General features: G+C 40.2%; 2 protein-coding genes across 4 annotated transcripts; one reads left to right on the top strand and one right to left on the bottom strand.

The window, feature by feature from the left end:
• Positions 1-372: 372 nt before the first annotated feature.
• Positions 373-22,088, top strand: LOC122638292 (protein MODIFIER OF SNC1 1). Of its 3 annotated transcripts, XM_043831183.1 has the most exons (10): positions 373-466; positions 13,735-13,810; positions 14,322-14,408; positions 14,500-14,544; positions 14,756-15,146; positions 15,492-15,579; positions 17,282-17,359; positions 17,486-18,937; positions 19,055-19,164; positions 19,389-22,088. In XM_043831183.1, exons 2-10 carry the CDS (start codon positions 13,779-13,781, stop codon positions 21,903-21,905), a joined length of 4,800 nt encoding a protein of 1,599 aa, XP_043687118.1. In that variant the 5' UTR covers positions 373-466; positions 13,735-13,778; the 3' UTR covers positions 21,906-22,088. The 3 variants fall into 3 exon arrangements, with proteins under 3 accessions (XP_043687118.1, XP_043687117.1, XP_043687116.1); XM_043831182.1 differs by having other exon boundaries at positions 14,756-15,134; positions 15,483-15,579; positions 17,486-19,164; XM_043831181.1 differs by having other exon boundaries at positions 17,486-19,164.
• Positions 22,089-25,217: 3,129 nt separating this feature from the next.
• On the bottom strand, positions 25,218-25,594 carry LOC122638294. Its single transcript, XM_043831187.1, has one exon. The coding sequence runs from the start codon at positions 25,565-25,567 to the stop codon at positions 25,277-25,279; it is 291 nt and encodes a 96-aa protein (XP_043687122.1). The 5' UTR covers positions 25,568-25,594; the 3' UTR covers positions 25,218-25,276.
• Positions 25,595-26,114: the final 520 nt, after the last annotated feature.

The following is a 26,114-nucleotide window of genomic DNA, read 5'->3' as shown; positions in this document are numbered from 1 at the left end:
CCTTCCGGTTTTCTTTTCTCTCTCTCTCTCTCACACGCCATTGTTGCATAGTAGGAAGTAGGAACTAGGAACCAGGGAGAAAAGAACCGATCGTTTAGCAACGAGAACGACCGTGCATTCCTTCTCCGGTTCCGGAAGTTTATGTCACGAATCGCGTTACGAGAGGTCGCAACGTTGCTATAAATATCGAGCGACTCGTATACGGCCGAACTTGAAAAAGTATATAAATTGTGTGAATTTCTTTTATCGTCTGCACCCTCTCTGTAAATACCTCTTTATTCTATTGCTTCCATTGGAAGGATCTCTTCTCTGAATTTGCTTGAGATTGTTAAAACCCTGCGGAGGTTGGGTTTGGATCGCTACTTTTTGTCTGCTGCTTATTTAGAATCGCATCATATCGTTTATTTTCATTGCATCTTTAGGGTTTTGAAGATTGAAGTTTACGAATAAAAGCGTTGGAGATCAGGCAAGTTGCTTTCGAAAACCTCTTAAGATTGCAGTTGGCTGTTCTTTTGGTTATTTATTAATTTTGCACAACAACAGAGGTTAGATGCCTTGGACTGTGTTGATCGGGGGAGGGGGCTCTGTGATTTAGAGACTCTATTAAGTTCCTTTTCCATGTGCAGCAGATTTTTTATTTGATGGGTTTATCGATTTCCTTCTAAACTCGGATGCTAGGATTTTTTTTACGTTGTTTTTTTTTTTTGTTTTCCATTTATTTTCGTTTGTTATTTGGGAGTTGAACACTGATCATATATTGGGGGGGGGGGGGATTAGTTTCAACTTTTCTATTCTGCAATACCGGCATGTGTTTAGATGAATCATATGATGCGTCATATTATTGATTAGTGAATATAGCGATTGTTTAAGGGTTTGTCTAGGAACTTCCTGGTTGGATATATTGGCCAGCTTAAGTATAAAAGAGAGTGTGTTGCTGCGCTTATGCCAAATCTTATCACTTATTCCAGGCAGAGGTTTTATTCTTGGGTTGGGTTGGGTTGATGGTGGAGGGTAGGATTCTGACGTTTGAGCTTCCTGTTGAACAAATGGAATCATCAATTTTTAAGGGTTGTTACCTTCTTGAAAACCATGTCTCTGGAAAAACATGTTTTAATCAAAATTCTGTCTGAATTACTTGATGAAGTGTTTTGTGATGGTCCTCCAGGATACAGACTATTTACTTGGAAAGTATGCTGGTTAGAATGCTATTAGATGGGGTCAATAAATATGGATGCAGATATTTCTTTCTTACCCTTTGTGATTGCGAACAAAGATTCTTCATGATTAAAATACGGAAAAAATAAAAAAATGCTCTCTGTCAAAAGGTGAAGAAGAAATACAAAACAGCTAAAAAGAGGAAGGGAAATATTTCGGTATTGCACCAAAACTTTTTGCAGCACCAAACGGTTAACTCACACCTTTAGCAAGTTGGTCCAACTCGACATTTAATATTTGGCTTTTGCATTGGACTATGACACGATATTCTGGGTACAACTCCAGTTAGAGTAGGAATGGACATGAGGGGATAATTAATCATCCTTTTTGAGAGTTATCCGTGATGCCATTTTTTTTTTTTTTTTTGTTTTGATTGTCCCGTAGGAGGAAGAAATTGAAGATGATAGTGTTTTTTTTTTTTTTTTTGGATAAGTGAAGGTATATTCCTTATTGAACTGTTATGGAAAGGTAGTTTTATAATGCTCTGCTCTATTGTTACATTCTGAAAAAAATGAATTGAACATTCATAAGATGATTGGAAACAGCCATGCCTTGTGGGTGAAATTGTTGAGCAATCTAGAAAACAACTCATGACAATTATATCGTATGGTTAGAAAGGATACATCACGCAACAAAACATTTGCAGTTCTAAATGTTGGTATTGGTATGAATTTTATTCCCCACAGAAGTGGAAGTGCTTTTTGGTCCAAATGCTTAATAAAATCCTATTATGATATCCATTACACTGCTGAATAGCATGGGCTATTTAGTCAGTAGTGTAAAATGGACTGCGCTGCTGTGATAAAACACATCAAGAAACCTTTGTTGTATCAACAAGATTTTGACCAAGTCTTAAACTCGAGACATTTAAGTAAGTTCATTTTTTTGGGTGGTTGGGTTGGTTTATTGATCAAATCTTAAACCTTTGTCGGTGAACAAAATCTTCGTCAAATTCCATTTTCCCCTTCAATGTACTATCTTGTGTGAAAGTGATCTTTTTTGGGTGATTGGGTCTCATCGTGATTGTTGTCAACAAGGTATCAGTTTCTGTGAACAAAATCTTGATCGGATCAACTTGACCTTCTTTGCACGTAATATATATCATTCGATGATCAAATTGAGTGAAACTTAATATTAGAGAAATGATTGACTGTTGGTTACATATGTTAGCACTTTTGGTGTCAAGGAGCGTGGAAGTCAATTGAGATTGTTTGGGCTTTTGCATGCTCTTGATGACCCTAGCTGGTAGAGGGCCTGTTAGGAGAGGTGAAAGAATCTTAGAAGAAAGCTTGGAGGGAGGGAAATCACGCAACCAAACAATATTCTTTATTCAATCTATGTTCTACGTTTGTTACAATGCAAGTATTTAAATAAATAAAAAAAAACAAAAAACAAAGACTCCTATTTAACTATAAAACTGAAATAACAACTTGCAATTCAAACTCTATCCAACACCTACGTACAACCCAAAACAAAAAAAAGACTTAAAACTTTGATTTTGGGTGGCGTTCTCGTCAGGCTTTTGCTCTCTTACAGTCAAAAGAAAAATTAGCAGCTAAAGACAATCAGCTTGTGGCACAAATAACGTTTTGGTCATCCTTATGCTCTTCGTCTGCATTCTCAAAGTAATAAAAATAGGTCACAGTTTCTCATGTGATTATTGTCATTTAGCCTATCATTCTTGTGTCTCATTTCCCAAAAATCATAAGAAAATGGATGCTAGTTCTTTTCCATTTATGCTTGTTCATTCTGATGTTTGGAAACTAATTCCAACCTTTGTTGGACCAAAAACCATTGGAGCAGTTACTGATTTCAAGAAATTACTCTTAAGCCCTTCTTTCTTTAAGTTGTTTCTGGTTTTTAAAACCCTTTTATTTTGAATTCAACTAAAGACCCTCTTTTCCAGATCTAATTACCAATTATTCCCAGTTTCTATTTGCTTTACCCAACTGGGTCTTGAGCTTATCGGCAAAGTACTGCCACTATCCTTCTAATTGAGTTGTTTACCATATGTAAGTTAAGGATTATGTGGAGTACATGTCTGTAAAATTTAACTCCAACTAAGTGCAACATGTTGATGTTCTTGGACTGTCTACAAGTTTATCTCAACAAGCCATGAAGTCGAAATGTTGTGAACTCGAAGGAAGATATTTAGTTTTATGATGACAACGAAATATAGTAGTAAAATTAAAAGGAATAGATTGAGTTTGAGGTTCCCCCTCCCCCCAAAAAAAAAAAAAAAAAAAAAAAGAAAAAAAGAAAAAAAGAAAAAAAGAAAAAGGAAAAAAGAGAGACTTTGAGAAGGCATACTTGTAAATAAGTTACATTAGTCAGGTCATTATGCTGATGCGGCACATTTTCAGATGGGAAGTGCTTTTTGAACTCTGGCAGTATTGGCTCGTGGTTGTGCCAGCACTTTCCAAGTGGAGACTGTCCCGCATAGAACACAAAAGTAACACCACCAAATTACTTAGGAAGTGCTGGTTTTAGCTTTCTGACTTTACAAAGCAAGACAGTGCTTCGGAAAGAGCAACCAAACACAGTCTTGATAGGGTTTGGTAATGTGCAACATTACTAACAACTGTGCTAATGAGGAGAGATAAATTGCAAGTTGAAAGAATTAGAATGAAAAGGGAAAGGTTGAAAAGGATATGTGCTGGTGTAGTAAGAATAGGTTTGGGGACTTGCTATCAAACCAAGGATAAGGCTCTTGATGGGATGGCCAGTGAAATAAGTATTTTACTACAGTATTAATTTCATATTAATTGAAATGTTGCTTTGTTGAGTGGAATCAAGTTTGATTGATATGTTTTGGAGATGGTACATTGGCAATTCACCCCGTCATCAATCAGGAAGTGATACAAAGATGGGCAGCCCCAGACTCTAGGAGACATGTTATGGGTGTTACTTGTTGGACCATAGATCGGGTATCCAAAAATAAGAGGTGGGCCACTGCTAGTATTGACTAGTTAGAGAAAATTCGATGATAGCAGGATTTTTGGGCTTAAGAGGGTGCCATATCCTCTTTATTTGAGCAATTGGACAAATCATTATGGACCCTATTTGGCTGATGCTGTGTAAATGAATTTTGTCTGATGCTTTGCTAGGAATTGAGGTCCCTTGAATATGAATGAGATCTTCTTGGATAATGTCGGTGTGATGGTCCAATGCTTTTCATTTCTGGATAGCTATGGCTATGTAATGTAGCTCTAAATAGGAAAAGGATCCTATTAGAGGCCAAACAACAAGATCTCACTGGACTGCTGGTTCGAATGGGCAGAATAGGTAAACTAGGGCAGAAATAGGGTTAGGATGAGGTATTTGAGCTAGGGTTTTATTTAGTAATGATGTGCAGGTCAAAAGGAAGCTAATGGAATAGGTTTGGAATAGGTTTAAACAGAAATTAAAATTCTGAAATTCTAGGGTTAGGGTTTTGGGTTTTGGGATTTAGAACTTAGGTTGAAATTAGGGTTTTTAATGGGAGTTTAGGGCTAGGGTTAGGGTCGACTTTTCCAGGTAGGGAGGGGAGGGTTCGATCCAAGTATGGGAGGTTTTTGATGGTTAGAAGTACTGATTCTAGAATTTTAGGGTTTTTGGGGTTTAATGGAGTTGGAGGATTTTAGGGTTTGAGAGACAAATAAAGCAGCAGCTTGGGATCGCGTATAGGTAGTGGTATGAAGGGGCTGTAGTATGAATTTGATTGAATTCTGATAATGGATGAAGGTTTAATGTCACTTAGATGATCTAGGGTTTAAGGGAATTGATGGGATTCAAATAAAATAAAAGGGGAATGGTTGGGAGGGAGGATGAATGAAAAAAAAACAGAATTTAAACTTCAAACTAACCACTGGAATCCACCGGCAGCAGCTTGACAATTGAAGGAACCTCTCGATAGTCTCGATGCAAGGAGTCGCAGGAATCCACCCACCCTATCCACCTTGAAATCCACAAGGATGCACTCACAAAGGAGCAGGAACAGCAGCAGCAGTCGGCCAGCAGCAGAAACAGTATTTTTTTCAAATTTTCAATGTGGGGGAGCCTCCCACGATTTTTACTTTTATAATAAAGGGCCAATGGCCAAATCCTAGTACAAATTAAAGTCTCCACCTTCTAAAAGCGTGGAAAGGAGAGATTTAATCTAACTTAACTAATTTAAAACAGTAAATTGACTAAGATACCCCTACTAACTTAAAATAAGAGAACCTAACTTAAAACAACTAATTTAAAAGAAGATTTCATACTAGCCAATAGGATATAAGGACCTATTAACCAGTATGAACACTTCACTTAAATTAGACCAATGGAACCAATTGGATGCAACCAATTCTAAACCAGTTCAATCTAAAAAGAGGAAAATAAACTAAGTATGGAAAATAATAATCCTAACCTATGGCTCCCTATTCAAGCCCTAAGTTCAGGGCTTCTTCTTCTTCTTCTTCCTTCTTGGAGCTGCATCAATTCTCCCCGTCTTGAAAGCATTCATCCCCGATGAATGGCTGGAGATCACAGAATGGTCTTCCAAGTCAGGATCAAGTTTCTTGAGTTCATCTTCAGCGAATGATTCAAGCTTGTATGCGGACAGCAACTCTTTGACGGATGACGAAGGCTGGAATTCTGGCTGGGCAGCAGCCCCTTGATGTACTACATGAACACCTCGTAAATCATCATCATCAAAATAATCAGCCTCATCATCAGGAGGGTGTGCATGAATACGAATTACGCCTTTGTCTTCATCTTCACCTTGAACTTCTTCTTTTCCAGCCACGTTGATAGGCTTCTTCTTTTGTGGGCAGTCCCTAGCAATGTGTCCCTTGTCTTGACAGTAATAACAAGTGAAGGGGTCATTTCGGCCCATAGGAGCCTTGCCCTTATCATCCACATGTGGGGGAACAGCAGGGCGAGAGGTGCTGCCTATGGAGGAACCTTGTTTTGAGGTGCTATTGTTGATGTAGCCCGGCTTGGAGGTAGAACCCGACTGTTTACTTGAAGCTAATAACTCCTCTGCTTTTAAGGCCTTCTCAAAACAATCTCGAACGTCTGCAACGTCAACCACCCCAATTGTCCTGTTGATTTCACTTGACAGTCCCAACCTAAATCGAGAAAGCATTTGGATGTCCTCCTCCCTAATGCCAGTGCCAGAAGAAAGAGCATCGAAGTTCCTCATGTACTCAGTCACAGTCATGGTCCCTTGGCAGAGGGAGTTGAATTGATCCTGCAACTGAGACCTGAAGTGCCTTGGCAAGTATTGCTTACTCAAGTCATATTGCATGTCTTCCCAAGTGCGGGGTGTAGTACCATTAAAGTCCATCTCTCTTTCAGTAGTTCTCCACCACTCACGTGCTGGTCCGACAAGTTTGGCGCGGACTAACTTCATTTCCCCCTCTTCAGATAGATCATACTAGTCGAAATAATCTTCTATTGCAACAAGCCAATCATAAAATACCTGGGGGTCAGAGTGACCGTCGAATTCTTTCAGCTCAAGCTTCACTTTTTGGTTGCCTGTATAGCGCCGATTAGTACCCTGGTCTCCAGTGAAGTAGGACCTCATATACTCCTAAAAAATCAGCTGCCGACCTTTGTCTTTGTCCCGGTCTTCTCTATCTCTGTCTCTGTAGCCTTGGTGGTGATCGCTGTGTTCCCGAGAAGGTTCACGGGCATATCTAGGTCTGTCCCGACGACCTCTATAATAATCTCTATCATCCCTGTCATTTCGGTCTGTCCTGAATCTGTCCCTGTGACCTATGTGTCCATCTCTATAACCCCTGTAGTCATCTCTGGGGCTCCCATAGCTATCAGGCAGTCTCTGTATAACTGAATGGAGTTGGTACTTGTCTTCTTCTATGGGCAGGTTGCTGTCCCTATCAGGAGGGATTCTCTATCCTTCCAAGTGTTGCAATCTAGTCATAATTGCATCAGTTGTAGCCTTTTGATCAGCAGTAAATTTTCTGAACATCTCTAACATTGCTGCCATAGGGTCAGCTGGTTGTGGCAGCACCGTATTGCCATGTTCATCCATGGCTCTGATACCAAATTTAATGTAGCTCTAAATAGGAAAAGGATCCTATTAGAGGCCAAACAACAGGATCTCAATGGACTGCTGGTTTGAATGGGCATAATAGGTAAACTAGGGCAGAAATAGGGTTAGGATGAGGTATTTGAGCTAGGGTTTTATTTAGTAATGATGTGCAGGTCAAAAGGAAGCTAATGTAATAGGTTTGGAATGGGTTTAAACAGAAATTAAAATTCTGAAATTCTAGGGTTAGGGTTTTGGGATTTAGAACTTAGGTTGAAATTAGGGTTTTTAATGGGAGTTTAGGGCTAGGGTTAGGGTCGAATTTTCCAGGTAGGGAGGGGAGGGTTCGATCCAAGTATGGGAGGTTTTTGATGGTTAGAAGTACTGATTCTGGAATTTTAGGGGTTTTGGGGTTTAGTGGAGTTGGGGGATTTTAGGATTTGAGAGACAAATAAGGCTGCAGCTTGGGATCGAGTATAGGTAGTGGTATGAAGGGGCTGTAGTATGAATTTGATTGAATTCTGATAATGGATGAAGGTTTAATGTCACTTAGATGATCTAGGGTTTAAGGGAATTGATGGGATTCAAATAAAATAAAAGGGGAATGGTTGGGAGGGAGGATGAATGAAAAAAAACAGAATTTAAAATTCAAACTAAACACTGGAATCCATCGGCAGCAGCTTGACAATTGAAGGAACCTCCCGATCGTCTCGATGCAAGGAGTCGCAGGAATCCACCCACCCTATCCACCTTGAAATCCACAAGGATGCACTCACAAAGGAGCAGGAACAGCAGCAGCAGTCGGCCAGCAGCAGAAACAGTATTTTTTTCAAAATTTCAATGTGGGGGAGCCTCCCATGATTTCTACTTTTATAATAAAGGGCCAATGGCCAAATCCTAGTACAAATTAAAGTCTCCACCTTTTAAAATCGTGGAAAGGAGAGATTTAATCTAACTTAACTAATTTAAAACAGTAAATTGACTAAGATACCCCTACTAACTTAAAATAAGAGAACCTAATTTAAAACAACTAATTTAAAAGAAGATTCCATACTAGCCAATAGGATATAAGGACCTATTAACCAGTAGGAACACTTCACTTAAATTAGACCAATTGAACCAATTGGATGCAACCAATTCTAAACCGGTTCAATCTAAAAACAGGAAAATAAACCAAGTATGGAAAATAATAATCCTAATCTATGGCTCTCTAGCCCTAAGTTCAGGGCTTCTTCTTCTTCTTCTTCCTTCTTGGAGCTGCATCACTATGAGGGCTCAAAATACTAATTGCTTACATATGGGTGTGCTTGTCAAAAAACAAAATGAACATGTGTCATTCAAGGTTCTCGGTCTTGGTATCGGGAATGGTTTTGACCAGCCTAAAAACCAAGTATTCTTGACGAGATACCAAGATATTGGCCAAAATGATGCATTTTTAAAAAAAAAATTCCGGCCCCTAGTTTCAGTGGCCATATGACCTAATTAGGTCATTAAACCTGCAGAACAATCTATTTTAGGCCCTAGAGACATAGTGGAACCCTTAGTTTTTTTAAAAATATGGTAGTTTGACTTGGGGCCCTAGGTCGGTAGTGTATGCTGTATATATATATAGAATTATTGATATGGCATATTCCACACAAGTCTCTTCCAAATGTGTTACCTACAAGTTCAAATCTTCTCCAGGGAAGGTAGTTGTTGATTAACAATTCCTCTTCTTCCAAGCTTGTTTGGGTAGATTTGGAGCAAATAGGATGGGGGGGGGTTCTTCGAGACAAAACCAGTTGAGTCCACAGAGGGTTGGTCGAAAATTTGACTGAAACAAGTCGAGTTTTGGTATTTATACAAGTTGGATTGTAACATTTCGACCCGATGCAAAATCTCGGACCAAAATTTCATTGAGATGCTGAAATTTTGGTCGGGACTATGTTCTTTTCTTGTTTCGTGGCTGGTTTCGAATCGGTAGCTTGAAACACCGAGGTAATTACCAAGATCTTGCGAGATCTTGGTGAGACCTCGAGCTATGGTCTCATTGCATCCCAAAAAATACCGAATGGGGATTTTGATACCTTGAATGACAATTTTTACTTTACAAATTCAAAATTCTTTATATTGACATATAGTTTCTCAAGTGGAGAAGTTAAATTATTTTTATTTCAATTTGTGGAAGTTTAAATAAATTATTTGTAATTTATTAACATATTATTTAGGGCAGGTATTGCTTACAACAATTGGTTGGCTGCACTTTTCTCCTGGTTTTTGCTATGATTCTTGCTGTTCAAACAGTTCCAAAATCAATTGAATAAATTTGGCAGCACCATATTGACAAATGAAGGTGTCAAAGTGACCAGAAATTCGACACATGACTAGGAGATGGCATGAAAACACAGTCCAATTAATGCAGGCCTGGTTTAAATTTGGGTGAGGTTTTAGTACTAGTTGGGTGGGCCTTAGTTCTTGGGTTTTATTCTCTTAATGTGATGAATTAAAAGGCCCAAAACTGGGGGTTTAAGGGGTGCACGAAGTTATTATTTTATTTTGGTAGGTCCCATGTTGATGTTGATAGTTCGTTATGAATTTACATTACATTTTATTTATAGTCTAGTTGTGGACTGTAAATTGTTAGTCTTTGTGTCAGTTTAGGAGATTCTAAAATCCTTAGCCGTCCAAGAATCATAGTTAGGAAAGTCTAGGTATTATATTTTATGGTAGTTATCACTTATCAGTGTAACAATGGCATGTGACGTTTCTGGAAATCACAAGACAAATATGAGTCATCCATTTGTATGGTTCTTTTAATCTAAACCGTTTATTTGTACTCAGAGTTGGAAAAGTGTCTAGTAATGTATTGGTACACATGCATGGACATACATGAGATGCATGCCAATTCAAGGAGGGGTATTTGATTGAATTATACTCTGAAAGTTGACATATTGTTAATCTAGATCGTGTCATCTTTATCCAACGGTTGGAATGGACACATAGTCTGTCCACATGGCAGAATAGATGTCTTGTGATGTTTGGAAAATAACAGTGCCTTGTGACAATAAATAATTTGCCTATATTCTATTAGTATATAAGTTGATATAGAAGATTTTTCCCCTATAAATAAGCATTGTACCCCTCTATGATTATGGACTTGCATGGATTTGTTTTGGTTTGTTTATGATTGCCTTGCTGGCCTCTCTCTCTCTCTATTGGGTAAGATATTTCTCTCTTTCCCGGTCATTATTTCCTTCTTCCAAATTGTACCTTATTATTTACTCCCCTATTTGCTCTCTCACTTGCGAGCTGTCTTCTCTCTCTCTCTCTCTCTCTCTTCCCCCTCCAATTGATTTTTAAACAGCACAATAGTTTCTTTCTCTCCTCTTTTGTTCTTTATCGATCTCAAATCTTTTAGTTAGTTTCTTTCTTATTACTATATTTGAGATTATCTTAAGATTCTATTATCTTCTATAACATCTGACCGTTAGTTCATGGATTAGAACTGAGAAATCTGAACCATCATATCTGAATACTGTCGTCCAATCTCATCAGTTGGCCCATTGATGGATCTGATCGACTTTCATCAGTTTGGTATTAGAGCCAAACTTGAAGCTCTTCATCATAGAGGTTGATCAATACATCTACGACTTAATCCTTTCGATGATAGAGTATATTTATTCAATCTAAGAGAGCATTCAAGACAGCATTCAAGACATTAGGACTACTTTATGGAATTAGAGGGCATTATAGAGACTAGAGAGGCCTTCAATAAAATAAGTGAAATTATATTTAAATTACTGAAGAATAACTAGAAGTGGATAATCTTCAAGAGGGCCAGAAATGAGATTGAAGCTGAAGAATTGATCAATGGTCCAATTGAAGTTGTGTGGCCCAAAGAACGGATTCCATTTGAGGATATACAATCTGAAGAGATCAAGACCATTGATTTCCTTCTTCCTCCACAAATCTTGAATGTTAAGAAGCTGAATGTTGGCGAGTTTATTTTATTGATGTGTAGGTTCATCATCCTATCAAAATGGATGATCAAGGATGCCAATCGAGTGATGGTGGTGCTACGGCACTACAAGACTCTAGGACTGAGTCTTTTTTAATAAGGAGGGAATAATGGAGGCCCTGCTTAAATTTGGGCCTGGTTTGGGCTGGACCTTAGTTTTTGGGTTTATTCTTGTAATCGGCTGAAATATAGAGCCCAAAAGTGGGGTGTTTTAAAACCTGCACGAAATTAATGTGTTATTTTGGTGGGTTCCATGTTTGTGTTGATATTTGGTTAAGAATTTATGTTATCTTTATTCTTAGAATGGTCGTGGGTTGTAATTTGTTAGTCTTTGAGTCAGTTCAAGAAATTTAGATTGTTGAATCCTTAGCTATTCAAGAGTCTTACTCAGGAAAGTCTAGATATTATATTTTAGGGTAAGAGTTCTCGGGAGGGGGGGGATGTCCCTTGTGCACGTGGGGGGCCAATGAGAATGTGCACGGAAGCATCATAGGGGCAGGATTTCCACCTTTCATTAGGGGTGGGGCTGTCATTTTCCCCCCATTGTGCCTGGATGTGGGCGCCTGGGCGGTACATTCCCCCACAAGGAAACTTTTTTAGTTGATTTAGTAGGCAAGCCTTCGGTTAAGTTGTGCTATTGCAACCTATTGGTTGCAGGTTCAAACTTGGAAACAGCCTTTCCTGTCATGGTTTGAGAGCTCGGTTTCGGTACTAGTTCGCCCAGCCAAAAGACCGAGTTGGTGCACTTTTTTTTAAAACTCGTTTGATGGTTTCAGTGGGTTTTGGACCTAGTTTGGTCATGAAACTTGGTACAATGGCACTATCGAATTTTCCAAAATCAAAGTCCAAATAGGAGAGTGACTTCGGACCCTAGGTTGGTAGGCTACGACGTACTAAACTACTAATAGGCCCTATTCTACTCCTAAGTTAGTAATAGAAAGCAATCAAAGCATACAATTAATGTAAAACAACTTAATTACTTAAATAAGCATTAAAAATGTGAAAGTGTAAAATACATCAATCTTAACATATACCTCTATGATTCCAAGCCCTTACTTGCGAAGTAAGTTAGCCTCTGTATGTGACACATAGGCTTCCCATGTCATTGTGCTGCTGAAGCATTGCATGTACTCTTCCACATAATATATACAAGTGTTGTCATCAACTATCCGAAGAAACCCTATCCTAGGGTATGGGTATGGAAGGGGCGGTTGCGATGAGATGCAAATTCGATGATTGTTGGCGTATCTCCACGCATTCCGGCGAGTTTTCCATCGAAAAATGGGATCAAAACCAAAATTTTCAAGGAGCTTGGAGCTTCACTGTCAAGACAACCGAGAGCAACGAGACCAGTCGAGTTAAAACATAACTTTTAAAGGGGGTTTTGGTTCAGTCTCGGTCGAACCGAGATCTTGACCGAAACATTGTAGTTTTCCATTTCCCCTTCCATCTCATCTTGCCTTTTGAAAATAGCGAGATATTACCGAGATCTTGGCGAGTTCTTGTTCCATGCTCCTGTGAAGTAGGGGGTAAGGCTAGATTTGCCCCTCGCAGACTCTGTAGTCGCGGGAGCCTCGGTGCCCCTTACGATTATGGAATTGAATGGATTAGTTTTGGTTTATTGATGATTGCCTTGCTGGCTTCTGTCTCTCTGTCTCTCTCTCTCTCTCTCCTCTTTATCTGATGAGAAATTTCTTTCTCTTTCCCTCTTATTATTTTCTCTCTTCCTCCCAATCACACCTTATTGTACTCCCCTATTTCCTCTCTCACTTGCGAGCTGTCTTCTATGTCTCCTTCCTTTCCTCCAATTGATTCCTTGGACAGCACAATAGTTTCTTTGTCCTACCTTCTTTATCGATCTCACATCTTTTAGTTAGTTTCTTATTACTAAATCTGAGATATTATCTTAAGATTTTGTTACCATCTTCTATAGAATATGATCGTTAGATCGAGGATTATAACTGAGCAATCTAATCCATCAGATCTGAATCCTCTCATCCTATCTCATCAGTGGGCCCATTCCAGCAGGCCTATCCGATCTGATTGATCTGCATCACCACTAACTCTGGACACTTACCTAGCTGCTGTGTGGCAGATATAATGGCCGTGTGGGAAAGTGTTCCTTCTACAGTCAAAGGAACCTGCCCCCATTAAAAATTTAAGTTTAGCAGTTAGATCTCAATTCTTAATTGTCTTTTTGGTTTTCAAGTCTTTGATAGAAATATTTTTTTTGGGGTAGATCTCTTAGTTTTATTTCCTTTATATGTTAAAGCTTTTACTTTGAAGTTGTAACATGAGTTCTTGTCAGGTATACACATACTCTTATAAGCTAGTTATAGTTTATGTTTAGATTAGGTATGAATTATGACTTATGATCATGTTTTGTCTTGAGTTACTGTTCTGAAGCATGCGGGCTTGGTAGAATTCAAACCAACTTGCTGGTATTTATTTAAATTAACCAGCTTCAGCTTTGGTTGGATTATGAATTTCACTCTCATGTTGTTCTTAGGCTTTATCTATCTGATTGGATGACTGTGCAACTACAGTTGCACTATGGCTTCAAGTATGTTGACTGGAGACCGAAGGTACATCTATTTTTCTACTCTGCTGTGTTTTTGCAACTGTTCAGTTTTCAATACAGTGGTTTTGCTTTCTCTACGATTGCTGATCGTAAGTTCATCTAGGTTTGTAACTTTGCATTTAAAGATTAACTGCTTTGAGAGTGGGAGTGCTTTAGTTTTGAGTTGTATCTATGATATGTTTCTTCATTTCTGTGATACAATGCATTGGCCTAATTCTATTCTTCCCCTCCCCACTCCAAAGAAACAAAAATAAAAATGGGAGCCTACTTCTTCTTTGTTTTAACATTAGTGACCGTGAGTGTATATTCTGAACAAGCACACTTAGCTCTTCCTTGATCTTAACATTCTTGGGAGGAAGTGTATCTACTGACTTAATCTTTCTTTCCATTTGTCTTGAGATTTATCATTAGGTTCTTAAGTTATGATAGTCATTATTAGTTATTTTTCTCATACCTATCATTCTGAAGACATTTTTATCCGTTGTTGTATGATCTTTTTTATATTTATTATGTAGATGGGGTACTGGCTCTGCACGAAGAGGGGGCATGACAGTTTTGGGGAAAGTTGCTGTTCCAAAGCCTGTTAATCTACCCAGTCAAAGGTATTCACTTATGTTAAGAGTAATGCTTCTTCCTGCTGCTGATTGTGTCCGTTTCTCTTTATCCTTAACTTCCCCCTTGTGTTATTGCAAGGTTGGAGAACCATGGTCTGGACCCAAATGTAGAAATAGTCCCAAAGTGAGTCCATTCCTATCTTACTCTTGGCATATTCTTATTATTATTTTTTCTATTTATTTTTCCCTTGATCCATGTTAGGTTTATGTGAGTTGCTTCTTTTTTTCAGTAATTTAGCTTGAACATAGATTTGTGTGTTTAATGGTGAAAATAAGCCAAACAATATTCTCTCTTTCTCATATGGCCATATGACAGATTCTGGTGCACTTTTTAGGGGCACACTTAGCTGGGCAAACTGTTCATCTTCTTCTGCACCAAATACATGGGGTTCTTCAGCATTGTCACCTCCTAGTTCTGATGGAGTTGCTGGTTCACCAAGTCGGTTTAATGGCCGCCCTTCATCTGGTGGAAATGGCACTCGACCATCGACAGCTGGTAGTGATAGATCCCATGAACCTGCGCCTAATGCGTGGGGTCCAAATTCTAGGCCATCGTCATCATCTGGGGTATTGGCATCAAATCAGACATCGATGGCGACAACGCGTCCTCGTAGTGCTGAAACAAGACCTGGTAGCGGTCAGCTATCTCGGTTTGCTGAGCCCAGTTCTGAAAATTCTGTTGCATGGGGTGCATTGGGGACTGCAGAAAAATTGGTATTTGTCTTGTGGTTGATTTTTTTGTTTTTGGGGTGAATAATCTTGTGGTTGAATTGACTCTTCAGTTTCTAAATTTTGACTGCAAATGCATCTGAAAAAAGAAGTATACTCTTGTGGTTGAATTGACTCTTCACTTTCTAAATTTTAACTGCAAATGCATCTGAAAAAAGAAGTATGAACTGTGAACACATAGAATTGGTTCCTTCTATTAATTTGTTAGGTATATGTTAAAGTTAGTGATCTTGTCTTGTTTTAGTACCCTGCTTGTATCATAGTTTGTGTCTGACTGTTGAACTGTGTCCTGATGGCCTGATCTACTTTAGTCATTCATTATTTTTCAAGCAGGGGTCTGCATCCTCCAAGGTTAACAGGTTCACTCTGAGCTCTGGTGATTTTCCGACTCTTGGCTCTGAAAAGAACAGCGAGTGTCCTGGACAAAAAGGTGTGTATGTTTTCTATTTTTTAGCAATATTTGTGAAATTTCTCCTTGACCGTTAAACATTTAAAAGAGGTTTGGAGTCATATTGACTGAGCAGAAGGATATTTTTGAATTATCTTTGTTTGTGCTATATGCAACAACGATTTCAGAAAGTGTTGGAGATTCACATTGGGCATTCGGTATTGTAGCTATGATGGGGAAACTTGAATTTTAATATTAGTATTGCTACCCTGGAGGTTGCTTGTTTGTCACAAAGTTTGGGAACTTTGTCTTCATCAGATCATTTGGCAAATGTGGGTCCATAACTTGCCCGCTCACTAGTCAAATTCGAGCTGAAAATTACTTTGGAAGTGCCTCAAACGCAAGTTCAAATTGATGGAAGTTACAGAATGCTGACAGATTCCATGACAGTGGACTGGAATTTTTTTGTTGTTCAGACTTTTAAGATAAAAGTTTCTTGCACGCGAACTTCGGGAAGTTTCCTATGTCAGTCCATACTGACTGCTTTTCTACCTTGTACATCTGATAGGCCCCATGTCAAATTCGGTGGCCCATTTCAACCGTGTGGTCTACCTTGTATGGTTCTTTTCCCCCCTGTTTGTGAGGTTCTGTTCTTCAAACAATCCCAAGAGAAATTGACATTTTTCAAACCGTGTTAAACAAGTTTATTTAATTGGGAGAAGTCAAATTGGTATGGAGATCAATTCATTATTAGATGATGATGTGGACGATATGTCTAGAAAGTCTAGAATCAAAGAATAATGCCACATGAGCCAAATAAACTGTGTGTCGAAGCCATTCCCACATTGTGTATGAAAGTATGAAACCTGCTACTTTAAACTTATTTTTGATCTCTTTCCTTGTTTCCAGGCTGAAACTTGATCAATGAGATGGGTTTTGGGGTTTCTATTGCCTGCCAGCACCCATCCAAGCCCGTTACATGCCTTACCTTGTGACAAAGAGAGAGTTCACGAAGCTATGTAGCATTTTAAATTTCCGTATTATTATTACTATTATTGTGTTTCCCAAATAATGTTACTATTATTTGTTTTTCCAAATAATATTACATATTTTATTTCTCTATCACAACTGTTGTACTATTTATTTGGCATTGATGTGCTTTAGTTTCCCTGAATATAATAAATTTTTTATTTGGGTTGCAAAGATGGTCTTACAGTATGTATATAACGCATGTATTTTTCCCAGTACAGTGAAACCACTATACATTCCAGTATGCTGTAGTGTTGGGATATCGAGGGAAATCTAGTTTATCTAGTTTGCTTGCGTATAGCTGAGTGGAAGGTTTGACTTCATCCCATTTTGAAAGAAAGTTGAACTCTTGGTGCTGTAAATGCAGTCAGATTTGTTGTTAAGTGATGGTTTAGTTATGACCTAGCTGGGCAGGGCTGTAAATGCAGTCAGTTTTGTAGTTAAGTAATGGTTTAGTTATGACCTAGCTGGGCAATGTATCACATATATTTCTCCCATAGAGATTTTATTAATATATTGTGAAAGGAAGTACACACTGCCAGTGTAGACTTCCCTCTCATAGTCTCTCTCCTCTCTCCTTTCTCCTTAAATATACTATAAAGATATTGTTTCGCTACCAGCTGTTGGGTTGGCGTGTAAGATGCTAATATAAGCGGGCAGTGTGTTGATCCTCTCCCTTAAATATTTGATTGTTTGGTCAATGCTTTATTGGCAGGTCACAGTTCGCAAGGGCGTCCTGTCTCAGCTTCTGGTATAGTTTCAACCCTGAAAGAGAGTTCAGGAACTTCTTCTGGTAAGTATGCATATATGCTCATGAAGAGAAGATTGGCAGTGTCACTGTTCTTCTTAATCCAAAGTTTAAAGTGATCGGATTTTAGCCATCTTATTAAGGGTTGTTTCTTGCTGTTTTATATTACAGACCACGAGCCAGTTGATGTCAATGCAGACGGGGAGACTGCAAATACTTGGACAGGTGATAAGTCCCCATTTGTTGGAGATGAGGCCCCACCTAGCACAGAGAAGTGGCGGAGGGAACCTCAACCATTTCCTAATACTATGCCACATCAGCATCTTGACCATTGGCATGGTACACCTGTACGACACTCTTCTGAGGGAGTCTGGTATAGAGGACCTCCAGGTGGTCCACCATATGGGCCTGTCCCTCCTGGTAGCTATCCTCTTGAACCATTTAATTATTATCATCCACAAGTTCCACCTAGACCTTTAGCTAACCCACAGCCGGTTCCACGACCTGGAGCTGGCCCAAGCAATTATCACCCAAAACATGCAGAATCTTACCGGCCCCAAATTCCTGAATCTTACATGCGTCCTATGATACCCATGAGGCCTGGTGTTTACCCTGGTATGGTGCCTTATGAGAGCTATTATGGTCCCCCACTCATGGCTATGTGCAATTCCAGTGATCGAGATGCTCCGGTCTTGGGCATGGCAGCTGGTCCTTGTGTATATAACAGATTCCCAAACCAGAACTTCCATCATGACTCTGGTAATTTTCATGCCAGGCCTGGTGGATATGGTTCTGCCAGCACCGCTATGATGAACGAACAGGTGGAACGTTCTCATTCTCATGGTGCTCAACGGGGTCCGTACAAGGTTCTTTTGAAGCAACAGGATGGTTGGGAAGAAAAGGATAGAGAAGATAAGGGAGGGATTGCCTTACCAACCAATGCACCACTTGAAGGAGGGAAGCAACCGAGAGCTTCTGTGGAGAATGATTGGGTAACAGATTACAAAAAGGATAAAGCTGTGGATTTGCTGAAAACAGTTTCTGGTGAAAAAGCTTCTTCACAACCCCCTGATAATCAGGAAGTTTCTTCTGTTCCTGTTGGCATGGACGTTCCTGGAATTATGAGCAATACTAAGGCAGTTAATGACAGTTTGGTAAAGAAAGAAGAATCGGCACCTATTCCAGGAGGTCCACAACAATTCCCTGCTACAAAAAGAAATCCCTCTCTGATAGACAAAATAGAGGGCTTAAATACTAAAGCTCGGATTTCTGAAGGCCGGTATGATGGTGGCTCTATTTCTAGTAGAGATGAGAAAATGAAAAGGTCAAGGGTTGTGAGTGGTAATGTCGACCATTCCATGAATGGAGCTGTTTCTGTTTCTGCCTCTGCTGAAAAACCTTATATTACTGGAAAGCCAATTTTGTCATCTCAAGAATGTGGTGCTTCTATGAAACCTAAGACCCTAGAACAGAAAACTTCCAGTGGTACAGCTGTTGCCTTTCCTGTCAGTGAATCTCAAGCTTCAGCTGGCAATGTATTGAATGCTCCTGAAGTTGGAGAAAAGAATCATGGTCAGATTTACAAGAGGGTGCATGTTGTTGAAAGTAGGGTGGACAACCAAGGTAAGGGAAGGTTTACTAGTCAAGGGGGTGAGGAATGGAGAAACAAACCTATTGTCGCGAAGTCTTCGACTGTTATTCCTGGTGCAAATATTGAGACCTCTGATGCTAATGTGAAAGTCCTCGGTCCTCATCAAGAAGCTCCTGAAAAGTCTGACTCAAACATTTGTGGAAGAACTGGAGGAGAATGTGAAACATCCTCTGTCGGTCCAAACAATTATAATGAACAGGTAGATTTGTAAATGGGGAATGATTTCAATGGTCAATTTGCAAATATGTTGTGGACTTTTATTGGTCAACATTTGATGAACAAGGGAGTGTTGATCAATATAAGTTTGGTTATGATGTTCATTCTTATAAGTTTGTCCAGGAGATCATTTCCCTACTTTTGTATGTGTTTAGAATATTTTATAATTTTATAGTTACTTATAATCTTTGCCCCCTCTCCTTTCAGCGTGCTAAGATGAAAGAGATAGCAACCCAACGTGTAAAGCAGCTTCAGAAGGAAGAGGAAGAACGGACAAGAGAGCAGAAAGCCAAGGCACTTGCAAAATTGGAAGAGTTGAACAGGCGGACACAAGCACAGAGTTCAACACAGAAGTTAGATAACTCTGTGCCACTGAGTAGCTCTATCCCGCATAAGCTAGAAGGATCCATGTCCCAAGTAGATATGTGCAATTCCAGAGAAGCACCAGGATCGTCACTTGGTGGGAATTCCAATGCAGTTTCTCAGGGCAGTGATTTGCTTGGAGAGTCGAGCAACTTCTCCAAGGATGTACCTTTGGAGGCTTCGAAATTTGCACCCCAGGAATCTGTTGAGTTAGAAAACTTGTCTGTGCCATTGCCACAAGATGTTAATAGTGTGGATGCTGTTAATCCTAAACCTGCACTACCCTCACCAGCACAGGATGACATTTCTAGCAGGCAGAAACAAGTGGGCCATCGGAAAAGGCTGAATATTCCGTTAGACAAAATTTTAAGTGAAAGGCCAACTCCCACTGGAAGCACTGGGGCCTTAAGAAGTCCTGTTAATATGGTTCCAGATGTAACTGCCACAAATGATGATTCTGCCACACCTAACGATAGTACTGTTGATGATCCCTTGCCACCACAGAAGAGAAAACCACAAAGGAATGGGAAGAGCAAGCGCAAGCTGGAGGAAGCTTCATCTGGCGCTCTACCCTTGTCAACACCCACTGAAGAAAATCCTGTAAAGGTTCATGTTGACACTGCTAAAACAAAGGCTTCTGAAGCTGCGTTAGAAGTATCCTCGGTTCATGTCATGACTTCAAGGGAGTCTGCGGAGGTTCAAGATTCTCAGAGTGTTCCATCTGCAGCCCAAGGTTGGTCTCTGTCAACTGAAGAAGCCCGCGGTAGAGCAAACAACCAATGGAGGCCTCAGTCTCGCCGGATGCCAAAAAGCCAACAAGCTACTAGATCAGCAGATAAATTTCATGGTGGTGAGGCTGTTGTCTGGGCTCCTGTCCGGTCACAGAACAAGAATGAGGCATCGGAAGGTGCCAGCCACAGCAGTACTTCTGAGGCTAATGCTTCCTTTACAAAGAATGGGCAGGGTATGCAGAGCAATATGATAAAAGGCAAGAGGGCTGAAATGGAGAGATATGTCCCAAAGCCTGTGGCTAAAGAAATGTTGCAGCAGTGTAGTGCTGAACGACCATCATCTCCTATAATTAATCAATCCGTACCTCATGAGGCACCACAGAGAGTAGAATCTGGTTCTCAGGGTACCGAAGGTGGATGTCCTGATGGCTTGGCTACTGGGAAATCAGGCACCGCCATTGAGCATAAGAATGGGGGAAGCAGGCATAACAAGCCTGGTAAAGCTCATGGATCGTGGCGCCAACGTGGTTTTACGGAACCGCCTCCTCTGCAAGGCTCGCATGAAGGATCATCTCTCTCTTCAGGCACTGGCAAGAATGCTTATCAACCCATCGAGAAACACCAACCCCAGGAGTCAGAGGCATACTCTCCAAAAGGGCCAGAAAAATATTCTGACGACTGGACTTCTAATAATCCTGTCTCAACTTATCGAGCTTCAACTGATGTTAAAGATCACAGTGTAATGGGGAGAGGGAAACGGCATCCACTTAAGGGGCAGAAAGGTGCAGGGCACAATCGCAATGTTGTTGATCAGAAAGATTTACATGGTGGGGCCACTGATAAGATTGATACTCAAACTTCAGCCATTGAGGCAAGCCAGGCAGAGGGAAGAGTTGTGCAGCGAGAAAACCTTGCTGGAGAACATTCAACATCCCAGTGGCAACCAAAATCTCAGCCGCATGCTTTTCATAACCGGCAAAGCAACAGGGGCAATGGCAACCAGAAGGTTACAGTTCACGTTAGTAGGACTTATGGAAAGGAGTTTACTCAGCATGCTGATGGCTGTGCATCACAAAGCGTCATGGATCATGTTGTTTTTCCAGACCAACCTCAGCCTCATCAGTCAGAGACTTTGAAGACTGTCACTGAAATATCCACTGTACGCAGCCGTGAGATTAAGAAAGAAAGGAAGGCTGTAGGTTCATTCAAACAATGTGTACCAAACAAAGATCCTGTTAACCAGAGCGAAGTCAGTCCTGCAAATGTGGATACCCAACGGGAGCAACAGTTTTCTTCTGGATTGCGCAGGCAGGGGCACCCAAATGGTCGTTTCAACAGGACACAGGAATCTCCTCATGCAGGTCGCAACCCAACAGGGCAAGATAGCAGCAAGCAACATCATACGACTACAAATGGTGACAAGAAGCATAATTTGCATTATGAGTACCAACCAGTTGGGTCACACAACAATAAACCGGAGGACTCCTCTGAAAGGGCAGCTGATGGTGCACATGTCATGGGTTCAAGATATCGTGAGAGGGGTCAGGATCACTCGAGGCGTGGGGGAAACTTTTCTGGCCGGAGCAGTGGCACTGTTCGAGTTGCTGCTGGTTATGGTATTGAAGAGTGAAAAATATTGAACTCGTGTTTTCTTGTTCAAAGCCATTTCTTCATACGGCTAAGTAGGGTAGTTGCTTGATCAAGAAAGCCGTGCAGGTATATTCATTGCTACTTGATCAGTTTGAGTATGTTAATTCTAAGTGAAAGTTTTCACTTTTACATCCGAGTGTACATGTCTGTTAAGCATGATTCAGGGTCAGGAGTAAATTAGTGAGGCATGGGTGAAAGCTGCTGTGGGTAGTGGATTTGGTTGGATTTTTTATTTTGAAGAACTACTCTAATCTATCAATCTTCTTTTTACTGTGGAAAACCAGGCTCTCAAAGGTGTCTGGAGCCGTATTGATGAATCAGTGGGATCAGAAAAAAAAAAAAGGGTGGGAATGTTTTTTTTTTGGGGGTGAGGGGGGGGGGGGGGCGGAGGAGGGGTACCCTTTTTTTCTGGGAGACATCCTCTGGTGACTGGTCGTTGATTTTCGTTTTAACAAAGCTATTTAAAAAAAAAAACATATTGCTTCCTCTCCCTGTGTTTTTCCCAGCATAATAACCCGGGTACTGTGCCTCCATTATAATGGTTTCATCTGGTTGCGAGTAGAGAGCAGGGGAGGGTAGTGGAATCGGTTTAAAAAACAAGGGGAAAGGATTCAAGAATGGATCAACTGCATGTACCAACAGGTGAACGTACATTTCGGAGCCAATAACTTTTTAATTGTGGTTCCATAAAAACCTCTCCCCTACTTGTAAATGGCAAAAATAGGGCAGATAGTTGGCTCTCACATGGATGATCACCTGTTGGTATGTGCAGAGGAACCGAACTCAAAGGATTCATGCATGGACGCAGAAGGCCCATCTATGATTCGTGGAATAAGAAGGGGGTGTGGGGCTAATTCTAGTATTTCAAGAGGATGGATCGTTGTTCACATCCAATGGCTTTGTACGCTTCAGTGCATCATGCATTCGGAAACAATTTTGCAAAAAATTAAATTGGGAGAAAAAAAAGTAACCGGTCACGCAGTGCAGCATGTACCTGTGTCCAGACCCATCCACATGTGAAATAACTAATGCATCCCCGTGAAAAAGTGGAAAGGACTAAGGGTGCGCTAATCATTTCATGCATGACTGTTTCTGGGCACAGGCACGCTGCACTGCAGGACGGATTAGTGTTCTTTATCCCAAATTAAAAACAGAAACTTTTGTAACCAAAATTGTATAATTGCTTTAAGAGAAAAAAAAAAAAAACTGACAGTGTGGGGAAGTTTTCCCACGCTCTCTCACATCCTGATCATGGGGGTTTAGTACTGACAGACTGACATTCTCCATAACAGCAGAATAGGAGTATACAGGTCAATTGGTAAAGTCAATAGGGAAAGTCATGGACCTTTTAATGGAAGAGCCATTGTTTGTGCAGTGATTGGCGTAGGAGTTCTTCCACAATGCCATCGTACGAAACCCTTTCTCTTACTTTAAGGGATTCCAAGGCATTATTAAAGGTGCACATTCTCCAAGGCATTACTAAGGGTGTACGTTCTCTGTCCGGAAGCACATCTAAACGTAGATTATGCACAAAACCCTAGACACATGGAGTGGGGATGGGTGAGATTAAGGTAAAATTGTACCAATGAAATGCTTACTTGGATTGCTTGATCTTCTATCATATGTACTAACCCATGTACTACCATATGATAAATAGTAAAAGGTTGATTTTCTCTGTGCCGTAGCATAGTTCGCGCCTAGACACATTGGCCAACCATTGAGGAGGATAGGATGATCATTTTATCTACCCACATGTGTCTAAGTGCAACCTATGCCCCGGTACAGAGAACATTTGGTCAATAGTAAATTAACTTGAATACTTCATGTAACTATTAAACATAATGATAAAAAAAAAAAAAAAACTTTTCTTTTTTACTGTATTATTTTTATGGTAAAACTATTTGTAACCGTGATGATTACAAGTGATTGTTGTAACCTCATTTTTTTGCCCTTGGATGTATTATTTACTTCTTTTAGATAAGGTTATTTTTGTAGTTGCGTCTCTCTCTCCCAACCCCTCTGCAACTCCCCACCCCTGTGACCCAATGCCTCACCCTTCCTCACCAGCAGTCCAACCTATGCCCCGTTGCCCCTGTCTCACCCTTCACCACCAGTCGTCACTCCCAATACAAACTAGTTTGACGCCACGAAGACCTGCCCCCAAAGCACGGCCTCCATACTCTTTTGGTATTGACCTTGTTCCAAACGTACCCACCCTAAGATTGCAGTTTAATTACAAAAGATGTAAATGTATTTATGTAATATCCCTTCATATGTTCTAATATAATGTTACTTGTATTAATACTCAGGCTGTGAAGAACAATTTAGTAATTAACACATCTGACTTAAATCCTAATTTTTCTATAAATATTAATTGGAAGCAGCCACACATCCAAACTAGATACTCATGGTGTAATGCTTAAGTAAACTTGTGCTTAAAGCCTAAACCCTAACAAAATAAATTGGGTGGGGATTTAGAGAACATCAATAAAACAAAAATGTAGGTGCCAACGAATCAACAAATCCACTGAGATTTAGTAATAAAAAACTGAGATTTAAAAGCGCAAATTCACAGGAGACACAAGGAGACACAAGGGACTGGAACCTGTCTCCAAACAATGGTAATTTAGATGGAGTACAGTAGCTTGTGCACTAACAATCATTTTGCAGATTGGGATTGGGAAGAGCTCTATTGCTTGCTTCACCAACTCACACACAGAGATAGAATGAATCACGATCCTTATCAAGTGCTGCTAAGCGGTGAATGAATAACGATCCTTATCCACTTTGCACGAGATAGAATGAATCACGATCCTTATAACCGCCGTTGTTTTTGCGACCCAGTTGGGAAAACCCTGGGTTCTCAACCCTGTTGCCATCATGGCTACGATTTCTGGCTCAAAGACTGTTGCGAAGTCTTTTAAGCTTAAATTTCGCCACTGCCAGCCCCTTGCCCTTACTACCCCACCACCGTCCCCCTGCATCCGCCCCGGCTCCCTCTCTTCCCCGGCTCCCCCTCCCCTTTTTGTTGGTTCTCTCTTTTTTTCTCACACGTGTGAAATCACATTATTAACCTTTCCATTAATGGTTACAAAGTCTGTTTGTAACCTGCTTAGACGCACCCTTAAATCGGTAGAGATCGTTATAGGATCTAGAAGGTGAGACAATAGAGATAATCGAAATTCATCAAAATAAATTCTAGATAATCTATTTCCATAATAGATACCAAACACAATCTTAAGAAAGAAAAAATCGAATTTTTTTCAAAATACATTCTAGATCAGAATCTATTTTGAAAATACATACCAACGCAACCTAGAAAGAGGGTTGTTTTTCTTTTTAATTCTAACACTATTGTATGTAAGATTGACCGGTGATGTCGATATCTCGGTCACCGGATGAAGGAGGGGGCTTGTGCTTGGGTTCGATGTTGGGCCCAACAGGCCCATCTGCGCTTTGGGTGTCACTGGCTGGTGTTTTCACTGGTTGCTTCGGTTGTCCAACCTCCGTTCCGTACATTCCACCACCGTAGGCACCTTCCGTCACCGGTATCATTGGAGAGATATGAAGCGGCGGCTGCTGTTGCTGGTGGTGGTGGTGATGATAGGCATCCTCTTTCGGCTTTTCCGGTTGCTTTTCCATCGTATTCTTTCTTTCTTTCTTAGCTTTTCACCTTCTCTCACCCTAATTTTTTTTTGATGATGCTTAGCTCATTTTGTACTAAAGTTTCCTCATTTGGAGTCGATTGACAAGTGTTCTAATTGTACACGTGTCCAGCAAATATATTAAGCACGTGTTTAGCTTGCCATGCATCATGGATGCTACACAACACGTCCTTCTCTCTACCTTCACCAGGCTCACACGTGGCTTTGCAATCGCTTGATCTGATAGTATTTATACAGTCAACGATTTAAGAGTGAAAGGGTAGTTTTGTAATTACAATACTATCGATCGGTAGGGGGAGGAATTAGTTATATGAAGGAAAAAAAAGGCTACTTGATCACGTAGTTTCTACGCTAGATAGGAGTGCTAAATTATTACAGTTCTCTTTCTAAAATTAAGTGCTTTTTAAAGTGTTTTTTCATTTCTCAGAATCAAAAAACACTAAAAATTATTTCTCGTAAAGTTATCAAGCAGACACTTAATTTTCTTAAAGTGAGAATTTGACCATAGGTTTTTGCGCACACAC

Source organism: Telopea speciosissima, chromosome 8 (genome assembly GCF_018873765.1).
Source record: "Telopea speciosissima isolate NSW1024214 ecotype Mountain lineage chromosome 8, Tspe_v1, whole genome shotgun sequence".
Taxonomy (NCBI): domain Eukaryota; kingdom Viridiplantae; phylum Streptophyta; class Magnoliopsida; order Proteales; family Proteaceae; genus Telopea; species Telopea speciosissima.
This window is presented reverse-complemented; position numbering and strand designations above follow the sequence as displayed.